At 38.9% G+C, this 19,870-nt stretch overlaps 1 protein-coding gene across 3 annotated transcripts in view; it reads right to left on the bottom strand.

Moving 5' to 3' along the window:
• Window positions 1-19,870, bottom strand: part of Pikfyve (phosphoinositide kinase, FYVE-type zinc finger containing) — a 94,252-nt gene that overhangs the window by 25,950 nt on the left and 48,432 nt on the right. For all 3 annotated transcript variants that reach the window (XM_052749699.1, XM_052749701.1, XM_052749700.1), the window contains 11 exons: window positions 19,408-19,588; window positions 18,707-18,781; window positions 15,791-15,898; window positions 12,450-12,590; window positions 11,570-11,696; window positions 10,205-11,361; window positions 7,367-7,467; window positions 5,831-5,902; window positions 4,866-5,037; window positions 1,767-1,945; window positions 102-215 (listed from right to left, as the gene is read on the bottom strand). In XM_052749699.1, coding sequence (XP_052605659.1) covers window positions 102-215; window positions 1,767-1,945; window positions 4,866-5,037; window positions 5,831-5,902; window positions 7,367-7,467; window positions 10,205-11,361; window positions 11,570-11,696; window positions 12,450-12,590; window positions 15,791-15,898; window positions 18,707-18,781; window positions 19,408-19,588 — 2,427 coding nt within the window. The remainder of the gene's footprint in view (window positions 1-101; window positions 216-1,766; window positions 1,946-4,865; window positions 5,038-5,830; window positions 5,903-7,366; window positions 7,468-10,204; window positions 11,362-11,569; window positions 11,697-12,449; window positions 12,591-15,790; window positions 15,899-18,706; window positions 18,782-19,407; window positions 19,589-19,870) is intronic.

Here is a 19,870-nt window from a genome sequence, read left to right as displayed (position 1 = left end):
AAAGCAAAGTTACTCATATTTCAAAAGACAGTTAAATGAGTAAACCTGGTAACTAAACACAACAGTAAGCACACATGGATGACCAAAGATACTGCACCTACTTCTGAAAAAAGTCCTTGAGGTCCTGGAGAAGGGACACTTTCAACGGGGCGTGACGCTTAATGAATATTTTTGGTAGTGGAACACACACCTCAAGAAGCCGAATAGGAGAATAACTGAGGCAAAAAACAGTAACAGGAGACAATAAAACATATTTTAGTAATTTATATAGAGCACATACATGATCATACTCACATGATCAATTAAATTCTAATGAGCATAAGAGAAAAATAAAGTTTTCTATAAAACCAAGTTTCATAAAGACAAAAAAATAATAATAATAACTTTCAACCACCAGAAATCTCTTCCCCAATATTGAGAGGATTTTGTTCTATCCTTGCACTATAACATCATTATTTATTCCCTCTGCTAGGCCATCTGCTCTAAAACCAGCAATGACTTTAACAGAAACTTTCTCTGTAGATCTGAAGAGACTTACTTACTCAAGGTTTATCACCTTCCAGCTCTTAGGGTTCCTCATGAGTCTTCACTTCCTTTCTACCCAAGGCAGTGACTAGTAAATGCTACACCCAACCTATACCCTGTGTTTATGATTCAAAGCCCTTACTTTAAAAAGGAAATAAATTCTAATTAATAAATATTTCATGAATATACTGTGTCCGAGATGCTGTTACAAGTGCCAAGAAAATAGCACCAAAATTCTTGCCCTCTTAACTCTAGAATAATGAGATGTGGTAAAAAACAAAATGTAAATATGTAGGATATTTTTCTCAGAGCACTACAGAAAAAAATAATCAACTAAGAATGAAGGAGGGAGTACTTGGCAGGTCAAACGTGACTAGAGAGCTACGGGAAGTAAGGAAACACAGGGGAGTGTCTGAGGAACACAAGCTGAGAAGGAAGGGCAAGGACAAGGCTCCCAGGCAGGCACCTACATGACACAGAGAGGACAGCCCTGAGCCAGTGAGGCCTCAGCAGAGCAACGGGGAGCAGCAGGAGCGGAGAACACTTGCTCTGGGCAACCAGTGGGTCCTGCCTTCTAGTGGGCCAAGCACACCATTTGCAATGTTAGAGCAAAGCCCTGATCAGCTGATTTTCCTTTAATAGGGTCACTTTTGAAGCTGACCTGAGCTGGGAGCAGGCCACAGAAGCAAGGCTGAGGGAATCTGCCCAGAACCACTGCAATAACCTCCTGCTAAAACAAAAGAGGCTCAGCCACAGTGGCAGTGCTGAGGGTGGCCAAGCGTTCAAGGTCTTAGTAAGTTCTGACGGCAGAGCCTAAGGGCATTCTCACATTTGATACTACAACGGTTTATTCCGTGAACTTTAGCTTTGCTAGAATTTTAGCTTGGTCAGAAGTGTCTTAGAATTTTCATGGTAAGTAATATCTTGGTAAAAATTCTCAGACTTTCAGATGCCAAAACAATGGTCAAGAGTGAATCAGAAAACAGAATATCAAGCAGTGTTTAAACTGATTCCTACCATTTGTCAGCTCTATGGGTAAAATATACAAGATTATTATCCTTGCTTATAATAGGATAACAACATTACCTAGTTCTTAGGATAAAGGGTAACTAACACTAAAAGCTCTTAGAGTACAGCCCTTTCCATTTGCAGGGTTAGAGACAAGGCCAAATTCAATCCAATAGTGGAACTGTTCCATCTATAAGGAATGTGTTAATGTAAAGATCCCTCTGCCTTCTCACCTGAAAGATGCCACCATCTGGTTATAAGAGAAATACTGGTGATAATCATGGTGGATAGAGTGACCACACGGCTCAGCATTGGCTCTGCGTGTGTACTGGTGCCCATAAAACCGAAGTTCAAGGTACTTTGCAAATGACATAGACCAGGATTCATTTGAAAGAGCAACAACTGGTGTTACCTGTTCAGAAAAAATATATTATTATTATATAATTAATAATAATAATAAATTACATACTGAAAATCTCATTTTTGAAACATGTATTTTCTATTTTCCAAGACAAACAACATATTCTAAATGAGCGAGGGGGGGGAGGAGCTGGGAAAAGAACAAAATATTCAAAATAGATTTGAGCTGGGAGAGTGAGAGAGGATAGCTCTAATAATCCCTCAATGGCCATGGAGTATGGCCACATACTTAACTAGCCCCACTGACAGACATTTGAGATAGATAGGTCTTCCTTATTTGTATGATGCTCTGCTGAACATCCTTATAAACACACTCAGAAACAGACATAATTATTCCTTTAGAATAAATCAGTAAAGGTGGGCAATGACGGATCAAAGGGCAATGGTCTTTTTGCCAAACTTCTTTCCAAATCAGATGCATTCATTTACACACTTTGAACAACAGTACTGAGAATACCAATTACCTCACTTTCCTACCAATCCTACAAATTATTCATCTTTGAAATGTCATTTCTTTTTTTAGAAGGCATTTTACTTATTTCATTTATATTTTGCTTCATTTATGCTTCAACTAAGTTAATGAATAAAATTTATTTGCATATTTACTGGCTATTTGTATTAAATTGCTTTGTCATGCTCTTTGCCTACTTTTTCTATTACTGTGGCTTACAAAATTTAACATTAAATTTTTCCTATACTAGAAGTTCTTTTCCTTTCTAGCATAACCCCATAAAACAAAAACAACAACAACAAAAAAACAACCACCACAACAACAAAAACTTAGATGCATAAACCAAGGCATGGAAATCAGACCAAAATTTAGTTATTGACTTAATTCAACAGTCAATCTACAGCAGTAGTTCTCAACCCATGGACTGCAACCTCTTTGGGGGTCAAACAACTCTTTTACAAGGGTTGTCTAAAACCACCGGAAAATACAGACAGTTATATTACAATTTATAACAGTAGCAAACTGTTATGAAGTAGCAACAAAAGTAATTTTATGGATGGAGGTCATCACAACATAAGGAACTGTATTAGACGGTTGCAGCATTAAGAAGGTTAAGAACCACGAATCTACCCGCATTTTAGACCAGGACCTAAAGGTCTATGGATTTGAGAATGAGGCTGGGACCTAGCTTAATGGTAAAGCACTTGTCGAGCATGTATAGCTTGATCTCCACTAACATATGCAAGAAAGTATGGAAGCCTTGATCATTACTACCAATCACTGCAGGCCAGTAGGCTCCAGCTCATAAAGGAAACTAATGTCACCATTCTCAAGTGCTATACTAACAGACACACTACTAATTTACCTACAGTTCTCATAAATGTTTTCTAAGCGCACTCCAAAATACATCAAGCTAATAATGAAGGCAATTTGGATATATATTTGCTACAATGTCAATGAATAGTATATATTTAAAATGGTATAGGGCCTGAAGAGATGGCTCAGCAGTTAAGAGGACTGGCTGCTCTTCCAGAGGATCCAGGTTTTATCCCACACAGTGTCTCACAACCATTGTAACTACAGTTTCCGATCTTCTTGGGAACTATGCACATATATAATACACAAACATGCATGCAGATGAACACACATGCATATAAAATAAAAGTAAATTAAAACAACAAACATACACACACACACACACACACACACACACACACACACACACACACACACACAAATTACAACTGGGGCTGGAGAGAACACTTGCAGCTCTTGGAGAGGATCCAGGTTCAACTCCCACATTAGAACATCAGGTGGCTAACAACCATCTGTAAGTCCACTTCTAGGGGATCTGAAGCTCTCATTTAGCCTAGTCAGGTACTTGCACACACAGTACACATACATCAAGTTGTGCACACACATACACACATAAAATTAAAAATAAACCTTAAATCTAAACCTATGCCGCTTCTCCAAAATGGATTGAATCCATTTAATAAAAAACAAGCAAAAAAAAAAAAAAATCACAATACTGACATCAAATAATTCCCCCAGAGTTTGAAAAGATAGTTCAAAGAAATTAAATACACATCCAAGTCATTTTCTAAGATTATGCATAAAGCCAGTATAGGCCATTGTCAACAAAGCCTCATCTACATTTTTTAGAAGAGTTGTTAATATAGGCTCAGATTGGCTAGGGAAATAGCCTAATACACTGTAGTTACTGCTTTGTAAGTCTGTCTCTTTCTCTACAAGTCATGCCTTATTCTCTTTCTATTCCTAAGGTGCAACAGTATCTAGAACACAGATGGAATTAAGTATATGCAGAATTAACAAACAACTGAAAATTATCAAAATATATTTACTGGAAAAGGCATACATATATCATTATTTAATGACATATATTCTTTTTCTGATTGTTTTTGTTTTGGGGGGGTTTGTTTGTTTGTTTTTTGTTTTTCTAAGACAGGGTTCTCAGTATAGCCCTGGTTACCCTGGAACTAGCTCTGTGGACCAGGCTGGCCTCGAACTCAAAGATCCACCTGCCTCTGTCCCCAAAGTGCTGGGATTAAAGGTGTGCGCAACTACCACCTGGCTAATGACATACATTCTTTTTTTTTTTTTTTTTTTTTTTGGTTTTTCGAGACAGGGTTTCTCTGTGTAGCTTTGCGCCTTTCCTGGAACTCGCTTTGGAGACCAGGCTGGCCTCGAACTCACAGAGATCCGCCTGGCTCTGCCTCCCGAGTGCTGGGATTAAAGGCGTGCGCCACCACCGCCCGGCATGACATACATTCTTTAAGTGCAGTTTAATAAACTATTAGGTTAAACATACAGCACAAGAAGGGATATAAATAAGATCGTAATGACAAATAATGAAGTTCAAAATACTATTACTTATATATCCCCCAAAGCACTATACAAATGGGAGTGTCACATGAAATATTCCACTAGCAGCACATACTTGTTTGCAGATTCTGCACCAGGAATATGTGAGAATTGTATGCTGATATCCAGGCACTGGAGAATCCAACTCCTTCAGGATTATCTGCACACAGCCTTGGCCATGAACAAAGCGTCGAATGTGATGCACCATGGGGGTATCACAGAACATGCTAGGACACTGGTAAGATGACCTGTGATAAATGAGAGAATCCTTCACATACAGCAGGAAACAGAGGGCCACACATAGCAAGTACTGAACAATCAGAGCCTTGACCAAGGAAGTGACACACCACCTCTAAGTAATGATAAACAGTGGACAATCTGAACAGGACACATGGGGCTCTGACCTGCAGCTGAACATTATGTCTTAGACTGAAGCATGGTACAGTTTCTATTTGTCAAACACCTTCTAATGTCCAGTTTCTAACAACAGTCAAATCCAGACATTTCTAAGGACTATGCTCCCTGTGGACGAGGCTGGTAACATTAAATTACTTGAGCAGTGCTGTGTACCTTAACTGGTAATAGCAACGAAACTCAAACTGATGTTGAGCTGGTCCCAAGCCTTCCCTGCTTTTCACTAGAATCCCTGTAGAAGTACACTACCAAAAAAGTCTTGGCATGGCAGAGTAGCTGGACAGACAAAGATACAAAAACTACCTGAGACAAGAGCTCCCAGCTGAGTCACTGTAAGATATGCTCTTGCATGTGGAGTAAAAGTGAGAACCATCAACAACACTTGATTTCAACTCACACATGTTTTAGTTTGAAATTATGGGCTTCAAAAATGCATAATAATTAATCCCAGCACTTGGGAGGCAAAGGCAGGCAGATCTCAAGGTTTCAGGCCAGCCTAGTCTACATAGTGAGTTCCAGGACAACCAGAACTATAGAAACCTTGTCTCAATTAAACAAACAAATAAACATACAAACAAAAAAGCAAATCAAAGCATAATAAATCATAAGGAATAAATAAGCTTTTACCTGAAACAGTATCTTTCTAAAAATATTCCCAGTGTGAGATCATTCTTTCCATAAAATTCCATCGTTACAATCCTAAAAGAGATCATTTCTTAGAAGAAATATGTCAACATTACCACCAAGACCATATTCTAATTATTAAATATGCTTATAATGAAGTAACAAGGCAAATCACACATGTTGTTGCTGTAGAGCAGGTTTTACTTCATCCTGTCAAACAAGTGCAGACTAGCCACACTACAGCATCCTTTCCACTCCCAATCCATTAGTATCTTAAGCAGTCATTTCATGAGAATGCACAAACTGTAAAAATCAACTGAATAAAACTGATTTGCATTAAGAAGGCAAAATCACCTTTCAGTCATAATCCATGTCAACAGGAGGGGGATGACAGTGTCCACCTGCCCTCTAGTTCCTATCTTCACTGAATATGGAGAAGACCAGCTCTTAGTCTTGATAAGAAGCCAACTCCTAACTCACAACTGCCCAAAATTAGACTTTGCATGTGTGCTTGTTGAAACCAGTATCCCATTCAAGTATTACCTAAGGAGTCCATTAAACTCTGAGAAAAAATCCTATGAGCTTTCAAAAAGCCAGGCTTAAAGCTGTCCTGGAACTATACAAGTTTCTAGAAAAATCTTTCCATTGGAAATAAGTTTTATCATGAAAGCAGTGCTATCAAGACAAAAACAAAAAAGCTGTGTATGTGCACATACAGAGGCGTGGAGGACAGGCTCCTGGGTGCTGTGACCATGTGAGTTGCTCTGGGAAGACCCTCCCACTGGGCGGCACCATTCCCTGCCCGTACTGCACGAGAGAGCCAGTGAAGCAGAGCACTAACACTTCTCAGCCTTCTCTGCTCTCTTCTCCCGACTTAACGTGATCGGTTACTTCAAGCTGCAGCTGCTATGCCTTTCTCTGCCATGAAGGTCAGTAGCCTTACACTGTGCGCCAAATAAACCCTTTCTCCTTTAAGTTGCTTTTAACAGAGAATTTTTTAACACAGAAACAACAGCAACCAAAACAAACAAACAAACCAAAAAAAAAACCCAAGTACGTAAAGTTTTTGTGACTATCTGGAAACATTACAACATTATAAAATGTATTTGTCTCTATAAATTTACTTCCAAGAAGAGTGTACTAAAAAGACAAAAGGTTGGTATGCAGTATAGCTCAGTAACAAAACCACAAGCACTAAGATAAGAGGCTGACTGTTTTTATGAAATTTATGCAAAAAGAAAACTCGCCTAAATTGCACATGGTATAATCAAAATGTAGCTTTTTGTTTTTATAAACCAGTTTGTGTGGGTCAACTATTTAACTTTTGTAATGTAAAAATTCCCCTTTTTCTCTTTCAGACTTTTTTCACTCTTACTTAAGGTACTATTATTTACCCATGAACAAAGAAATTGCAGTTACTTCTTAAGTTTAAACATTCTATTAATTTGTATGTGAGCACCAATGTATCTAAAAGCAGGCATTATTTTTACGCTGTTGGAATTGGGTTCCCGGGGCAACAGTGAGGGAGAAGCGTCCTACCAAGGGCTGACGCAGGCACTGGGGGCATTGCTGGACTGGGCAGAGGAGCTGCTGAAGAGTACACAGAGCCTCTGGTGGTTCGCAGGGTTCAGACAGTCCACCTGCAGGACAAGGAACAGAGGAGCACGTGAGTCGGAACACAGTGCCTACCAGTTCACTGACGCAGAACACATTCCACTGTTAGTAAAGCCTCCTGTCATCACTACGGGGTGCCTGTGAAGATTTAAAACTACAAAAGACTAAATATAACAACAGCTGGGTTTTGACCGAAGACAATTTCAAAACTCTATGGTAAACGTAAAAGCATAAAATAAATGGGCTGGGCTGGAACTTAACATCAGTGAGGCCTCGATCAATCCCAACACTGTGTTTGAAAGAGGAAGAGGACTAAAAAGCTTGTTTCTTAACATAAACACTGCAGTTTTTTCGAAATTGTATTATATTTTAGAAGTACAAATTAACTAAAATATATTGCTATGGAACAATATGACCTGACAGATGGATATGGCATCAATCAAGGGTGCCTAGAACTCAAAATCCTAAGTATGTTTTTACCTCTGCTTTTTCCTGTCTTTAAATACTGACCTGTTCCCTGTTAAAATTCAAGGAGTAGAGGCCCATAAGGTATATTTCCTCCTTCTTAGACGCTACCTAACTATCAAACTAGGTAGTCTGTAAAGCTAAACAGACACTCAGACCAGCATGGTGACACATGGTAATCCCAGCACTTGGGAGGCAAAGTCAAGAGATCAGGAGTTTAATGTCTTCCTCAACTGGATCTGGGGTTTGAGGCCAGTCTAGGCAATGAGAAATCCTATTTCAAACAAACAAACACCAAAAGAAAAACCACTCTTTTTGTTTATACACATTGTTCACATTTACATACATGCACAATCACACATGTACATACACACACATAAATACACACAGTGATTTGTTTTCATTAAAATGAGATATGTTATAAAAATATATTAATATAACTTGCTTTTCTTTGAGGACATGCTAAAATATAACCATAGTACTTTATTCTAATACAGCAAAAGTTTAAAGTTGCATTAAAAAAAATCATTTGTTCAAAACCTATCTTTTGATATGGGTTGAATATGAATGATGCCCCTGCCCAAGAATCCTGTATTTAAGGTTTGTTCCTCAAGTGGAGAGCTATGCTGGACATGCTAGAAGATAGGTCCTACATGGAGGAAATAGGTCACTGGAGGTGTGTCCTTGAAGGCTGTATATCATCCCAGGTCCTTCTATTTCTCTCTGCTTCCTGTCTGTTGTGAAGTGAATAACCTCTGCCATGGACTCTACCGATATGAATAAAAGAGTCAAGGAGTATGGACCAAAACCTATGAAATCACAAGCTAAAATAAACCCCCTCAAACTGTTTAATGCCAGGCATTTGTCACATCTGCAAAACATAATGCAATCCTTTTTACTACAAAAAAAAAATGGATATATTTACATATATTACAACAAGCAAGCATCCTCACACAGACGTACTTAATTCGTTCTGCGGGAATAGAGAAGCTGGAATCCTGAGTCAAGGGTGACAAACGTACATTTAAAGTAGGAGACACCTCCTTATCACTTTCTATACATCTAGACAAAGCATTCAAAAGTTCTTAACTCTCATTAGCCATGGTTCTTTTTGTGGGTCTCAAAAACAATTGTTTAGCACCACCACTTAGCACTTCCTTGACTATCAGTGAAACCAGATATCTTTTTATTACGAAATTGCATTACGTCTAATGATAGCTTTCTTCATTAGTTTCACTATTAGTAATGTATCTATCCACATGTAAATCTTCTTTAAATAGCTTTAATTTCAATTTAAACAAAAAAGATCACTGTCAGTTAAATGACAATATAAAATTTTTATACTGTTAAATACACAATACACACACACACACTTTGTTAAAACAGGTCTATTTCAATAATAAATTTCCATCTATCACAGTGACTATCAATCAAAACAATAGAGCGAGCTGTGGTGGTACAGAGCTATAATCATAGCACTAAAGAGGTACAGGCAAGAGGACTATGAACTCAAAGTCAGCCAGGACCACATAATGAGACCTGTGAAGATCAGCTTTAACTGCCACCTTGACACAATTTAAAATCAACTGGGAAGAGTCTCAAGGAAGGATTATATACACTCGGTTGGAATGAGGGCACATCTGAGTGATTATCCTAAGTTAAAATGTGGGAAGACCTCGTCCACTGTGGGTGGCACCATTCCCTAGCAAAAGATCCTGAACTGTTAAGAATGGAGTAACAGAACTGAGCACAAACAAACAAGCAGCATATATGCATTTCTCTCTCTTTGTTCCTGACTGTGGTTGTGGTATCATAAGTTGCTTCAAGTCCCTGCTGCCTTGACTTTACCTTACTTATGGGCTATAACCTGGAATTACAAGCCAAATAAACTCTTCCATAAGTTGACTTTTTTTCAGGTATTTGATCACAGCAACAACAACAAAAAATGAAGCTAAAGACCTATCTTAGAACACTGAAAAAAGTCAAGAGCTACATCATACCATAAGCAATACAGACAGAAACTTCAAGCAATTGCCTACTTTCCCTTAACTCAGGCCCTTCCTACTTTACTACAAGTGCATATTAAAATCCAAAGTCCCAGTCTCATTACCTTATGAATCCACTTTTGTACTTCATACATCAATGTCATCAGACTCAAGAAGAAAAAAAAATTAACAAAAGAGTAAACACTTAATAAACATATGCAATTTATTATACTGATTTTTCAAATCTTGCCTCAGTAATTTTTCAACACAAAAAATTCTAAACTTACACAAACACTCCAGAGTGACATCTTACCTTTGTTGACCATAAGGCATCACTTGGAATCAACCCCCTCTCTTCATCACACTCCGTTTTGTTTCCCGATTTGCCACTTGAAGTACACGATGCATCTTTTGAATGGACAAAAGGGTCCAAATGTTTTGACTGAATTCTTCCTCCTCTAGCTCGATAATCAGCCAGCATTCTACCCAAGCTCTGGCTATCACCCAGATGTTCAGCAATCCGGGTGCTCACTAGCTCATGTGAGGGTAAGACTTGAATAGACTTGGCCTGAACACTGCCATTCATGCCCTGAAGTCCAGAGAGATCTCTGAGCAGCTGTTTCTTCCTCCTCATCTCCATTTCCTTCACCTCTTTGTTGAGGAGAGGAGACCAGTAAATCTGCTCTGGAAAATAATCCCGAGTTGAGCACCTCATCCCCTTTTCAGTTAAGAGGAAGGGTTCCCGGAACGTAATAACTGGAGAGATGCAGAGGATCACATCTTTTAATTCCTGTTTAAATGTCAGAGAATAGGTCTTTCGTGTATCTTCCGAGGAGGTGACTTCCTCAGTAACGTACATTCCAGTGTCGTCCTGTAGAGGGTCTCTGAAGGCTCTCATCTGGCTCTTGGGATCCTGCTGCTCCTCTGTTTGCTGCAATGGCTCTGGCTCTTCATTTCCTACAGCATCCTGTTGATCCATATGAACAGGCAACAACGATTCAGGTACCAATGCAAAGAGAGCACACGGAATACCTGCTGGGCATGTGGGTGTCGTATAATCTTGATGCTTCAAAGAGGCAACCGCCTGGGGAATACTTTTACTGTCCTGCTCACCCTTCTCAAGCACAGTCCTTGATTCCAACAAAGTGCTATCATCAGAAGACAGAGAATCAGGAGGGCACTCTGGGTCCTGGGGAAGGGAGCTGCCACTGAACTGCTCCTGAGGCCCTCCCTCATCCCCTCGTCCCTCAGTCAGAGAATGGAATGAAGGGCTTTGCATTAATGTTGGAGGCATAGCGAACTCATCCATGAGAAAGGAGATTTCTAGTTGAGAATGATAAGCTACACAGATCATAAATATTAGGATCTCCTTAACTCGAGCCAGCTCATAATCGGAGCCTCCTCTGAGCTTGATTGTACACCCTAGGTGCTGTGGACAGCCTTCAAAAAACATCAGTGTTTTGGTTTGTTCTACAAATAAACAAACAAAATTCAGAGACTTAGGTGACAATCTAGAGGACCAGACAGAATTTACTACCAACAAAAAAGAAAATCCTTACAGGAATTAAGACCAATGCTAATAGATATTAATACTTGCTGAGTAAACAACACTATATTTAACTAGGAGTTGATTCATTTCTCGAGATCCCCAAGTGAATGTATGCTTAAGATGACTCACCATTAGGTAACTGAAATATCTGCATATAAAATTTGTGGCAAGTGCCCAGGTGTGGTTTAGTGAGCAGCTGGTCCATGGACACCACTAAATCACCTTGGGTCATTCGACTGATTCGTTCTAAAACTTGCTACAACACAGAAAAACATTGTATTACAGAATTAGCTATGAGTAAAAATCTTAATAAATTTAACCTAAAAAAGTACATGAAGTATTAAAACAAAAAAAGTTGACAATCAACTTCCTTAATTTTAATAATTATATGACAATTTTTTATTCTACATTAGGCCTAATTTACTTGCTAAATAATCAAAAACAAACCATGCTCATGGGAATATCACCAAAAGACAAGCATGGCATGGTGGTACACTTGTATAACCCCAGCACTTGGGAGGCAGAGGCAGGAGGACCAGTACAAATTTGAGGTCATTCTGATTTAATTACTGAGTTCCAGACCTGCTAGAGGTACAACCTGAGACCTTATCTTCTTTTTCATTCTTAATTTTATTATCCTTCTTTTTAAAGAGCATTTGGACAGCCATGTCTTAGTACAAGATTCTATGGGCAAACAAGCAAATACAAAAATCAGCTTCCATAAAAGTGGCCTCCATTTTGCAGAGGGAAGTAAAGCACCAATAAGCACTTGCTGACGGGCTAACGTCCATTCCACCTTTGGTCTCATAAAGACCCAAGAGATCAGTTACAGGGTCACTTTCTTCTAGTGTGAGTCCACAGTCTCAATAATGAAGGAGCTACCACATCTGCGTCCCACTTTCAATGTAAATAGTACATCAAATAAAAAGATTGCTATATACCTACCATACATGCATATTAACTTAAAAGCCATGATTTTTTTGAGTGAATAAATATGGAAAACACTCACTGACTTTACATTAATGACCAGAGTAATGCCATGTTCCAGTAACATGTCCTGAGCAATCCGAGACACAGTTTTCTCAACTAGAACCAATGTGGGTCGAACATCAACTATCCGTTGAACATAATTCTTCAAGAATTCTCTTTCCTAAGTGAGATAAAACAGAAATAAAAAGCCTGGTACAATTCAAGATTTAGACATACTAAAATATCATGATAATCTGACTGTTGATATCAATTTCCAATCTATAATTTCTGATTCACAAATAAGTTTGTAACAAATTCAAATACAACAAAGAATTTTAGTCATAATTCTAAACTATTCATTATACTTAAAAGTTTTAGGACAAGTTTCATCCTCCAGTAAATTTTATTTTGAAATAAATTTTGATAATCGATAATTTGCTGAAAATGTAGCTCTGTGGGACAGTACATGCCTAATACACTCAGGGTCCTGTGGTCCAACCCTAGCAACATGTGAAGCATATGTGTATTATGTGAATAATAAGCACTAAGAACCCAGTAAGATAAATCTCCAAAGATTTTTAAACTAGACTTTTAAGCAGCAAAAAGCCTATTCCTATACCTGTCATGATAAAAGCAATTTCTAAGTTGATATGATTATGGACTTTCCTCTCCAGTCTGTAACAGGCAAACGTCTCTTTTCTAGATGTCAGAACTAATAACCCTCAGACAAATGCTACTTCACCTATTTCCTAACATCACAGTCTACTTCAAATAAGTACAACTTTACAACAAGTTCTAAAACATAATGCTTAATATAATACCACCACAACAGCTGGGTGAGGTAGTGCACACCTTTAATCCCAGCACTGGCGAGGCAGAGGCATATGGATCTCTGAGTCTGAGGCAGCAAGGGCTGTCACACCGAGAAACCCTGTCTGAAAAACCAAAAAAGAGAAAGAAATTGCACCATAATAAAAGTGTCATTTCAAAACAAATGAATACTGCAAACAGTCAGAGGTAATATTACAAATCCTTAAGTGTTTCCTAAGCTTCTGGTCCCCACAGAGGAGACAACTGAAAGTGAGCGTGTTTCCACTTCTACTCCATGTGCCCAATCTGTATAACCATTCCAGCCACCTCAGTATATGAGATTTCTATCAAAATAAACTCCCCTGTTATAAGGGGCATTTGTTCTATCTTTCTCTGTTCTACTTATAGAAAGTATACATTTTTGCCTAGCATGCTGGCATACACCTTCAAGCCTAGAACTCCAGACTCTAGAGCTTGAGATGACCCTAGAATATGCAGAAAGACTATTTCAAAACAAACAAACAAAAAGATACTGCAATTGTACATTCTCAAATTCTTCCTTTATTAGTAAAATGTTTATTCCCTGAAATATATTAATTTCCCAATCTGCTTACTAAGATTTTTGGGTTTGTTTTTTGGTTTTTGGTTTTCGTTTGTTTGTTTTTTTGTTTTTTGTTTTTTCGAGACAAGGTTTCTCTGTGTAGCCTTTGCACCTTTCCTGGAACTCACTCTGTAGCCCAGGCTGGCCTCGAACTCACAAAGATCCGCGTGCCTCTGCCTCCTGAGTGCTGGGATTAAAGGCATGTGCCACCACCACCCAGCTATGCTTACTAAAATTTAATTCAAGAACATTTGAAATAATTTTGTTTGTAAAACTCCAATAAAATTGATAGCATTAAGTGCCCATATAAAAAAATTTGGAAAAATCTCATACTAGCAACTTAACAGCACACCTGAAAGCTCGAGAACAAAAAGAAGTAATCACCACACCCAAGAGGAATAGATGGCAAGAAATAATCAAACTGAGAGCTGAAATCAATAAAAGAGAAACAAAGAGTTGGTTCTTTGAGAAAAATCAGTAAGATAGTTATTCAAACTAACTAAAAGAGAGAGAATATCCAAGTTAACAAAATACAAACCACCCAGGCTGCTGCTAATTCAAAGGGTTGCTCTCCTCAAACTGACAACAGGGCCCCATTGCTGAGGATAACATCCACACAACTCATTGAACATGAAGAGGTCGAGCTGGTACCTACATGGATCCTTCACCCATATGTTCTAGTCTCTAGTGCAAGAAGGTACTCTGTAGGCTACTGAAAGAGAAACATGGAGACCAACCCAGCCACAAAACCTCTGACCTCTAATCTGTCCTACCTGCAAAATATGCTAGGACAATGGTGGCACCAAACTTGTGGGACTGGCAAGCAATGTCAATCCACAGACCCAGAGAGGTCAGTGTCAGGCATGGGTTCCCTCTCGTGGAATGGGCCTTAAGTTATCATTTACTTAATGGCCAGTATCCACTTGTAAGTTTATAAGTGAATATATACCATATTTATCGTTTTGGGTCTGGGTTATCTCACAGGAGGACTGGGGAGGGTGGGGATGGGGGAAGAGAGTAAAGGGAGACAGCTGAAACTGGGAGGCATGGGGGTTGGGGGCGAACCTAATGATATTCTGCTATACTCATAGGTAAGTGTCATATCCAGTCATCACTAGAGAGGCTCCTCCAGCAGCCAATGGGAACAGATGCAGAGACCCACAGCCAGACATTATTTGGGGACAGTCTAAATGGGAGGTCTCCATCAAATCCCTCCCCTCAGAACTCAGGGAACCCCTCGGAAGAAGAAGTAGAAAGACTGTAAAAGCCAGAGGGGATGGAGGACACCAGGAGAACAAGGCCCTCTGAATCAACTAAGCACGGCTCATATGAGCTCACAGAAACTGAAGCAGCAAGCACAGGGCCTGCACAGGTCTGCACCAGGTCCTCCGAGCATCTATTCCAGCTATTAGCTTAGTAATTTTATGGGACGCCTGAGTGTGAGAACAAATAGGTCTCTGACTCTTGTGCCTGCTCTTGGGACTCTTTTCCTCTTGTTGGGTTGCCACGTCCAACTTCGATACAATAGGTTTTGCTTCATTTTATTGTATTTTTTTATATTATATTCATGTTTGGTTGATATCTCTTAGAAGACTGTTCCTTTCTAATGAGAGACAGAAAGAGAGCAGATCTGAAGGGGAGGTAGAGAAGAACTGGGAAGAGCAAAGGTATATAATCAGGATATATTGTATGACAAAATACTTTATTTTCATTAAAAGGAAAAAAAAATGGTTTCTTAACAGAGAGCTTAGACACCCCAGGGAGATAGTACAGCATGTGCTCCTTAAACACTCTGGAACTTTGGAAACGAGTAAAGGAGATTTGGGTGAGCTACTTCCTAAAGTCTAACAAAAACCTGCCGTGTACAACTAACTTTTGAAATGTAACAAGTTTTTTGAAATTAAGGGGTGGCAAGAAACATAGAAGGTAGGCATCCATCCCATCAAATGATTTCTTCCAGAAATTCTTACCTGAAGCACAATAGGATCGATGCAAGTAAACTTAGTTTCTTCTCTATAGAGATACTCAATGGAACACTTCAACAGAAGGATTTTGGGGTTTTTAATACAAGAATTCATCTAAAAAAAAAAAAGTTTGTTAAAGGTTTGCACTTTATAGACTATTAATCATAATTTTAAATTCATATTGCTCTTAAGTGCTACTATTTAGCATTATCAAACTCTAATTTATTACTTTTGGGTTATTCACTTAATTTTTTCAAAGCAAGTTCTTCAAAATCAACTTTTTCTTATCTATTCCTCTTTTCTCTTATGTTTTTGTTTACTATACACTATGTACTAAAACATATAATATTATGTTTTTGTTTTTTAATTTCTCATGCTGTAAGAAGAAATAACATGCCCTAGGTGGTGATGGGTATTATAAACAGACTATTCCACACACTCTAGATCAGCAACGTTGAAAATGTATTTCAGTCTTTCTAAACTTTCAAAGTAGAATAGGAAGAAAAGAATTTAATGGCACTTGAACATTATTCTACACAATAAATTCCTCAACAATCTTAAATTGGCAAGCTGACCTGATAATGTGAAGTTAAAAGAGAAAACATTAGATTATTTTCAAAGCAGAAATTCATGCCAACACTTCAACCATGCAACCAAAACCACAAGCAGAACAGCCTGGGTCCTGTCGTCAAGCTTTCAGTTTGACCAAACTCTATAGCCCGCACTGGCAAACCGTTCTGAGGACAGTGACTAACTGGGCAAATAGAGGCAGGCTCTAAAATTAAAGACTGTCTGAATGTGATCGGTGAGGAAAATAATTCATGGATATACTTCTACCTCTCCTACATGATTTTCTTCAACTTCTGAAAGACATCACATACTTAGTCTTTTCTTTCCCCCCTTTTGATTTTTCAAAACAGGGGTTCTCTGTGTAGTCTTGACAGTTTTGCAACTCGCTCTGTAGATCAGGCTGGCCTCGAACTCAGAGATCCATCTACCCTTGCCTCCTGAGTGCTGGGATTAAAGGCATGTGCCACCACCACCCAGCTAACATGCCTACTCTTAACTCAATAAACATCACTTATTTTGGTTTGACATTCTATCTTAAAAGGGTAATATACTGATTTATAAGATTATATATGCATTTTTGTTTTTGTTTTTGTTTTTCGAGGCAGGGTTTCTCTGTGTAGCTTTGTGCCTTTCCTGGAACTCACTTGGTAGCTCAGGCTGGCCTCGAACTCACAGAGATCTTCCTGGCTCTGCCTCGAGAGTGCTGGAATTAGAGGCATGTGCCACCACTGCCCAGCAAGATTATATATGTAAACACCCAGTGATTTTTGGACCATGTCTAAGAAATAATATTGAATATCAGCATATTATTTATAAGTGATCACTAACAATTTTCTAAAGACTAAATGTCTTCTAGTCAGCACTCCATACCAATAATTTCCACATCCTGAATTTGACCCTACTATGGATAGAAAATATCTGCAAGACTGGGGGGGAAGCTGACTGTGTGTCCTAAGCATGCACAAAGTATCTTTTTCTATCATTATAATTTATTAGGACCTAAACACTACAGCATAACAACTATTTACACAATATTTATACTGTAGTAGCCATTGTAAGTCATCTAGAGATGATTTGAAGTCTATAGGAAAGTATTCACAGCTTATATAAAGAGCTCAAGCACCCCAGATTTCAGCATCCCCTTGAGAGCCTGCACCAACACCCTGCAACAACTCAGAGACAGCGCATTAATTTGTCCTTAGAAAAGAGTAAACACTGGACTGCAGTTCAGCCATCTACATTCTCAGCCTAGACGGTCGTCTCAACGCTTCCAGAAGTACTCAATGTCTCCTATGATGAGGCCGAGGTAGCCTAGTTTTAGAACGTTTCCTTGATGACCATGAAGCAGAGCAAGATCTGAGAATGCTGCTATAGTTCCTCAAATTGTAAAGACCAGAGTGGTGAAGACATGGCTCAGCAGTTAAGAGCACTTGGTGTAAAATTCCCAGCACCCATGGCAGCTCACAACCATCTGAAATTCCAGTTCCAGGGGGTCCAATGCCCTCTTCTGACCTCCATGGACACCAGGTACACACATGGTGCACAGGCATACATGCGAGCAAAACACACACAGAAAATAAATCAGTAAAAACGTGCTTTAATGTGACAACCAGCAGATGACACTGAAATATCCACAGTGCCCACTTGCAATGCAAGACTATCCTCCCCTCACTCATCTACCCTTTCCAACTCCCTTTAACCTACTGAGTGAGAAAGTTTAAGGGTCTACACAGTTAGGGGGAGCCCAGAAAATCCTGATAGACACTGTACTTTGAGAATCAAAAACCCTCAGAAGCTCAAACCTTTGGTGGAATACACAGACCCTGCCTGCTTCCTTTCGTATTGTCTGACACTGCAGCATTTTACACTCTTGAATCTCGAGATTCCCAAATAGTCAATATCCAACCTAACCTTCTATCTTGTGCTAGTGCTCGAAAGATGCTTTGGAGCTGAGGGTAGAGGTATAATGGGTAAGAAGCATAAGAAAATAATGACAATTCTGCAGGAAGACCAGTTGCAGAAAACTAAACCATTTGAAGGAAAGCAGTCTTTCAGAAAAACGCCGTCTGGAGGCAGGGTCTAGGAAGACATGATACCAGTGTCCTGCCCTCTGTTGGTCTGGAACCTGACTTTCCCTCTGCCACCTTCTGTCTTGTGAATCCCCATATTCAAATTCCAACTCATCAGCTCTGGGAGATCTTCCTGAAACCTCCAAACTTTCACCTCTATGAAACATGTGGCTACGTACCCCTTCAACATCTCCTTTACTTCCATAATTAAGAAATCCCAACATGTGAGCTCAACACATAGCCATGGTCTGCTGAGTTTCACTGTTGAACTGAAGTTCATTACCTTTTTATGTGCAATGTTCTTGGTACAAACAAAGCCATTGACAACCACGGAATCAAATTTCTTTCCACCTGGGATCTAATAAAACAAGAAAACAATAAAAACCAGTGGTGTATCCTCAGACTTCATCAGATGGCTATTATTTATTATGTCTTTACATCATTGAACTGTTAACATAATGAGCATAATTAAGTATGGGCAGAAAGGTGCAGAATATAGTTCATCTCATGATTAGCTCATCATGACTGTTTGTTTTCCCACCCTCTACTCTCGAACATCATAGATGCTACTCTAAAGTACTCACTAACTAAATAAGCTGGTGTCTACGGCACTAATTTAACATTAAATGTTACAAGTAAAACATATATTCAGAACTTAGTATTATCTAACTAAAGCAATTACCCACTGCTTTTCCTCATGACAGTGACAGTAGTCTATGAGAACAGACTTTCTCATAAATGACTTTCCAAGAAGAAGCATTAAGAAAGGAAGAAGCTATATTTATTTTGATCCTTACCACACACTCAACTCTCTTTCCATGCACCTCTCACTTCCTATGAGTGGCTACCAAGAGCTCGACTTGTATTGTTAACAGAGCAGACAGCCTCATGGTAACAGCTCCTTTCAGATTACCATTAAGAGATAAATGACTATTAGGCCTGCACCATCAGTTCCTAGCATCAGCAAACATTAGCAGAGCATACCTTCTTGATGTGGACAAACTGGCGGATATCCATGTCATCGTCCTGGTGCTTGACGTCAGGTCGGACTGTCTGAACAACCTGGCAGACCAGTGACACAATGATGTCCCTCCAAGACGATGACAATGACTCGTTATGAAGCAACTGCTGGAGTAGTGCCATCATGTGGTTATGATTAGCTGAACTACAAAATGTTACAAAAACAAGTTTGCACAGTTAGTACTAAAGTACTAAAGACACAAGAAGCATTCTACAAAAAAACAGACATTCCAATTATGGCTCACAGGTAAGATCTTCCATGTCAATTTTATTCTTTCAATATATCTTCACCATAATGATTCTGTACATAAATGAAATCTGTGAATATCTTCCAACTAACAAAGCACCTTCAAACTGCTGAATTAAAATTTTAACACATAAATTAAAATGGAAACAATCAGTTTAGGACTCTGTTTTAATGAGCTAC

This window comes from Peromyscus californicus, unplaced genomic scaffold (assembly GCF_007827085.1).
Source record: "Peromyscus californicus insignis strain IS unplaced genomic scaffold, ASM782708v3 Scaffold_21__1_contigs__length_65335640, whole genome shotgun sequence".
Classification (NCBI taxonomy): Eukaryota; Metazoa; Chordata; class Mammalia; order Rodentia; family Cricetidae; genus Peromyscus; species Peromyscus californicus.
This window is presented reverse-complemented; position numbering and strand designations above follow the sequence as displayed.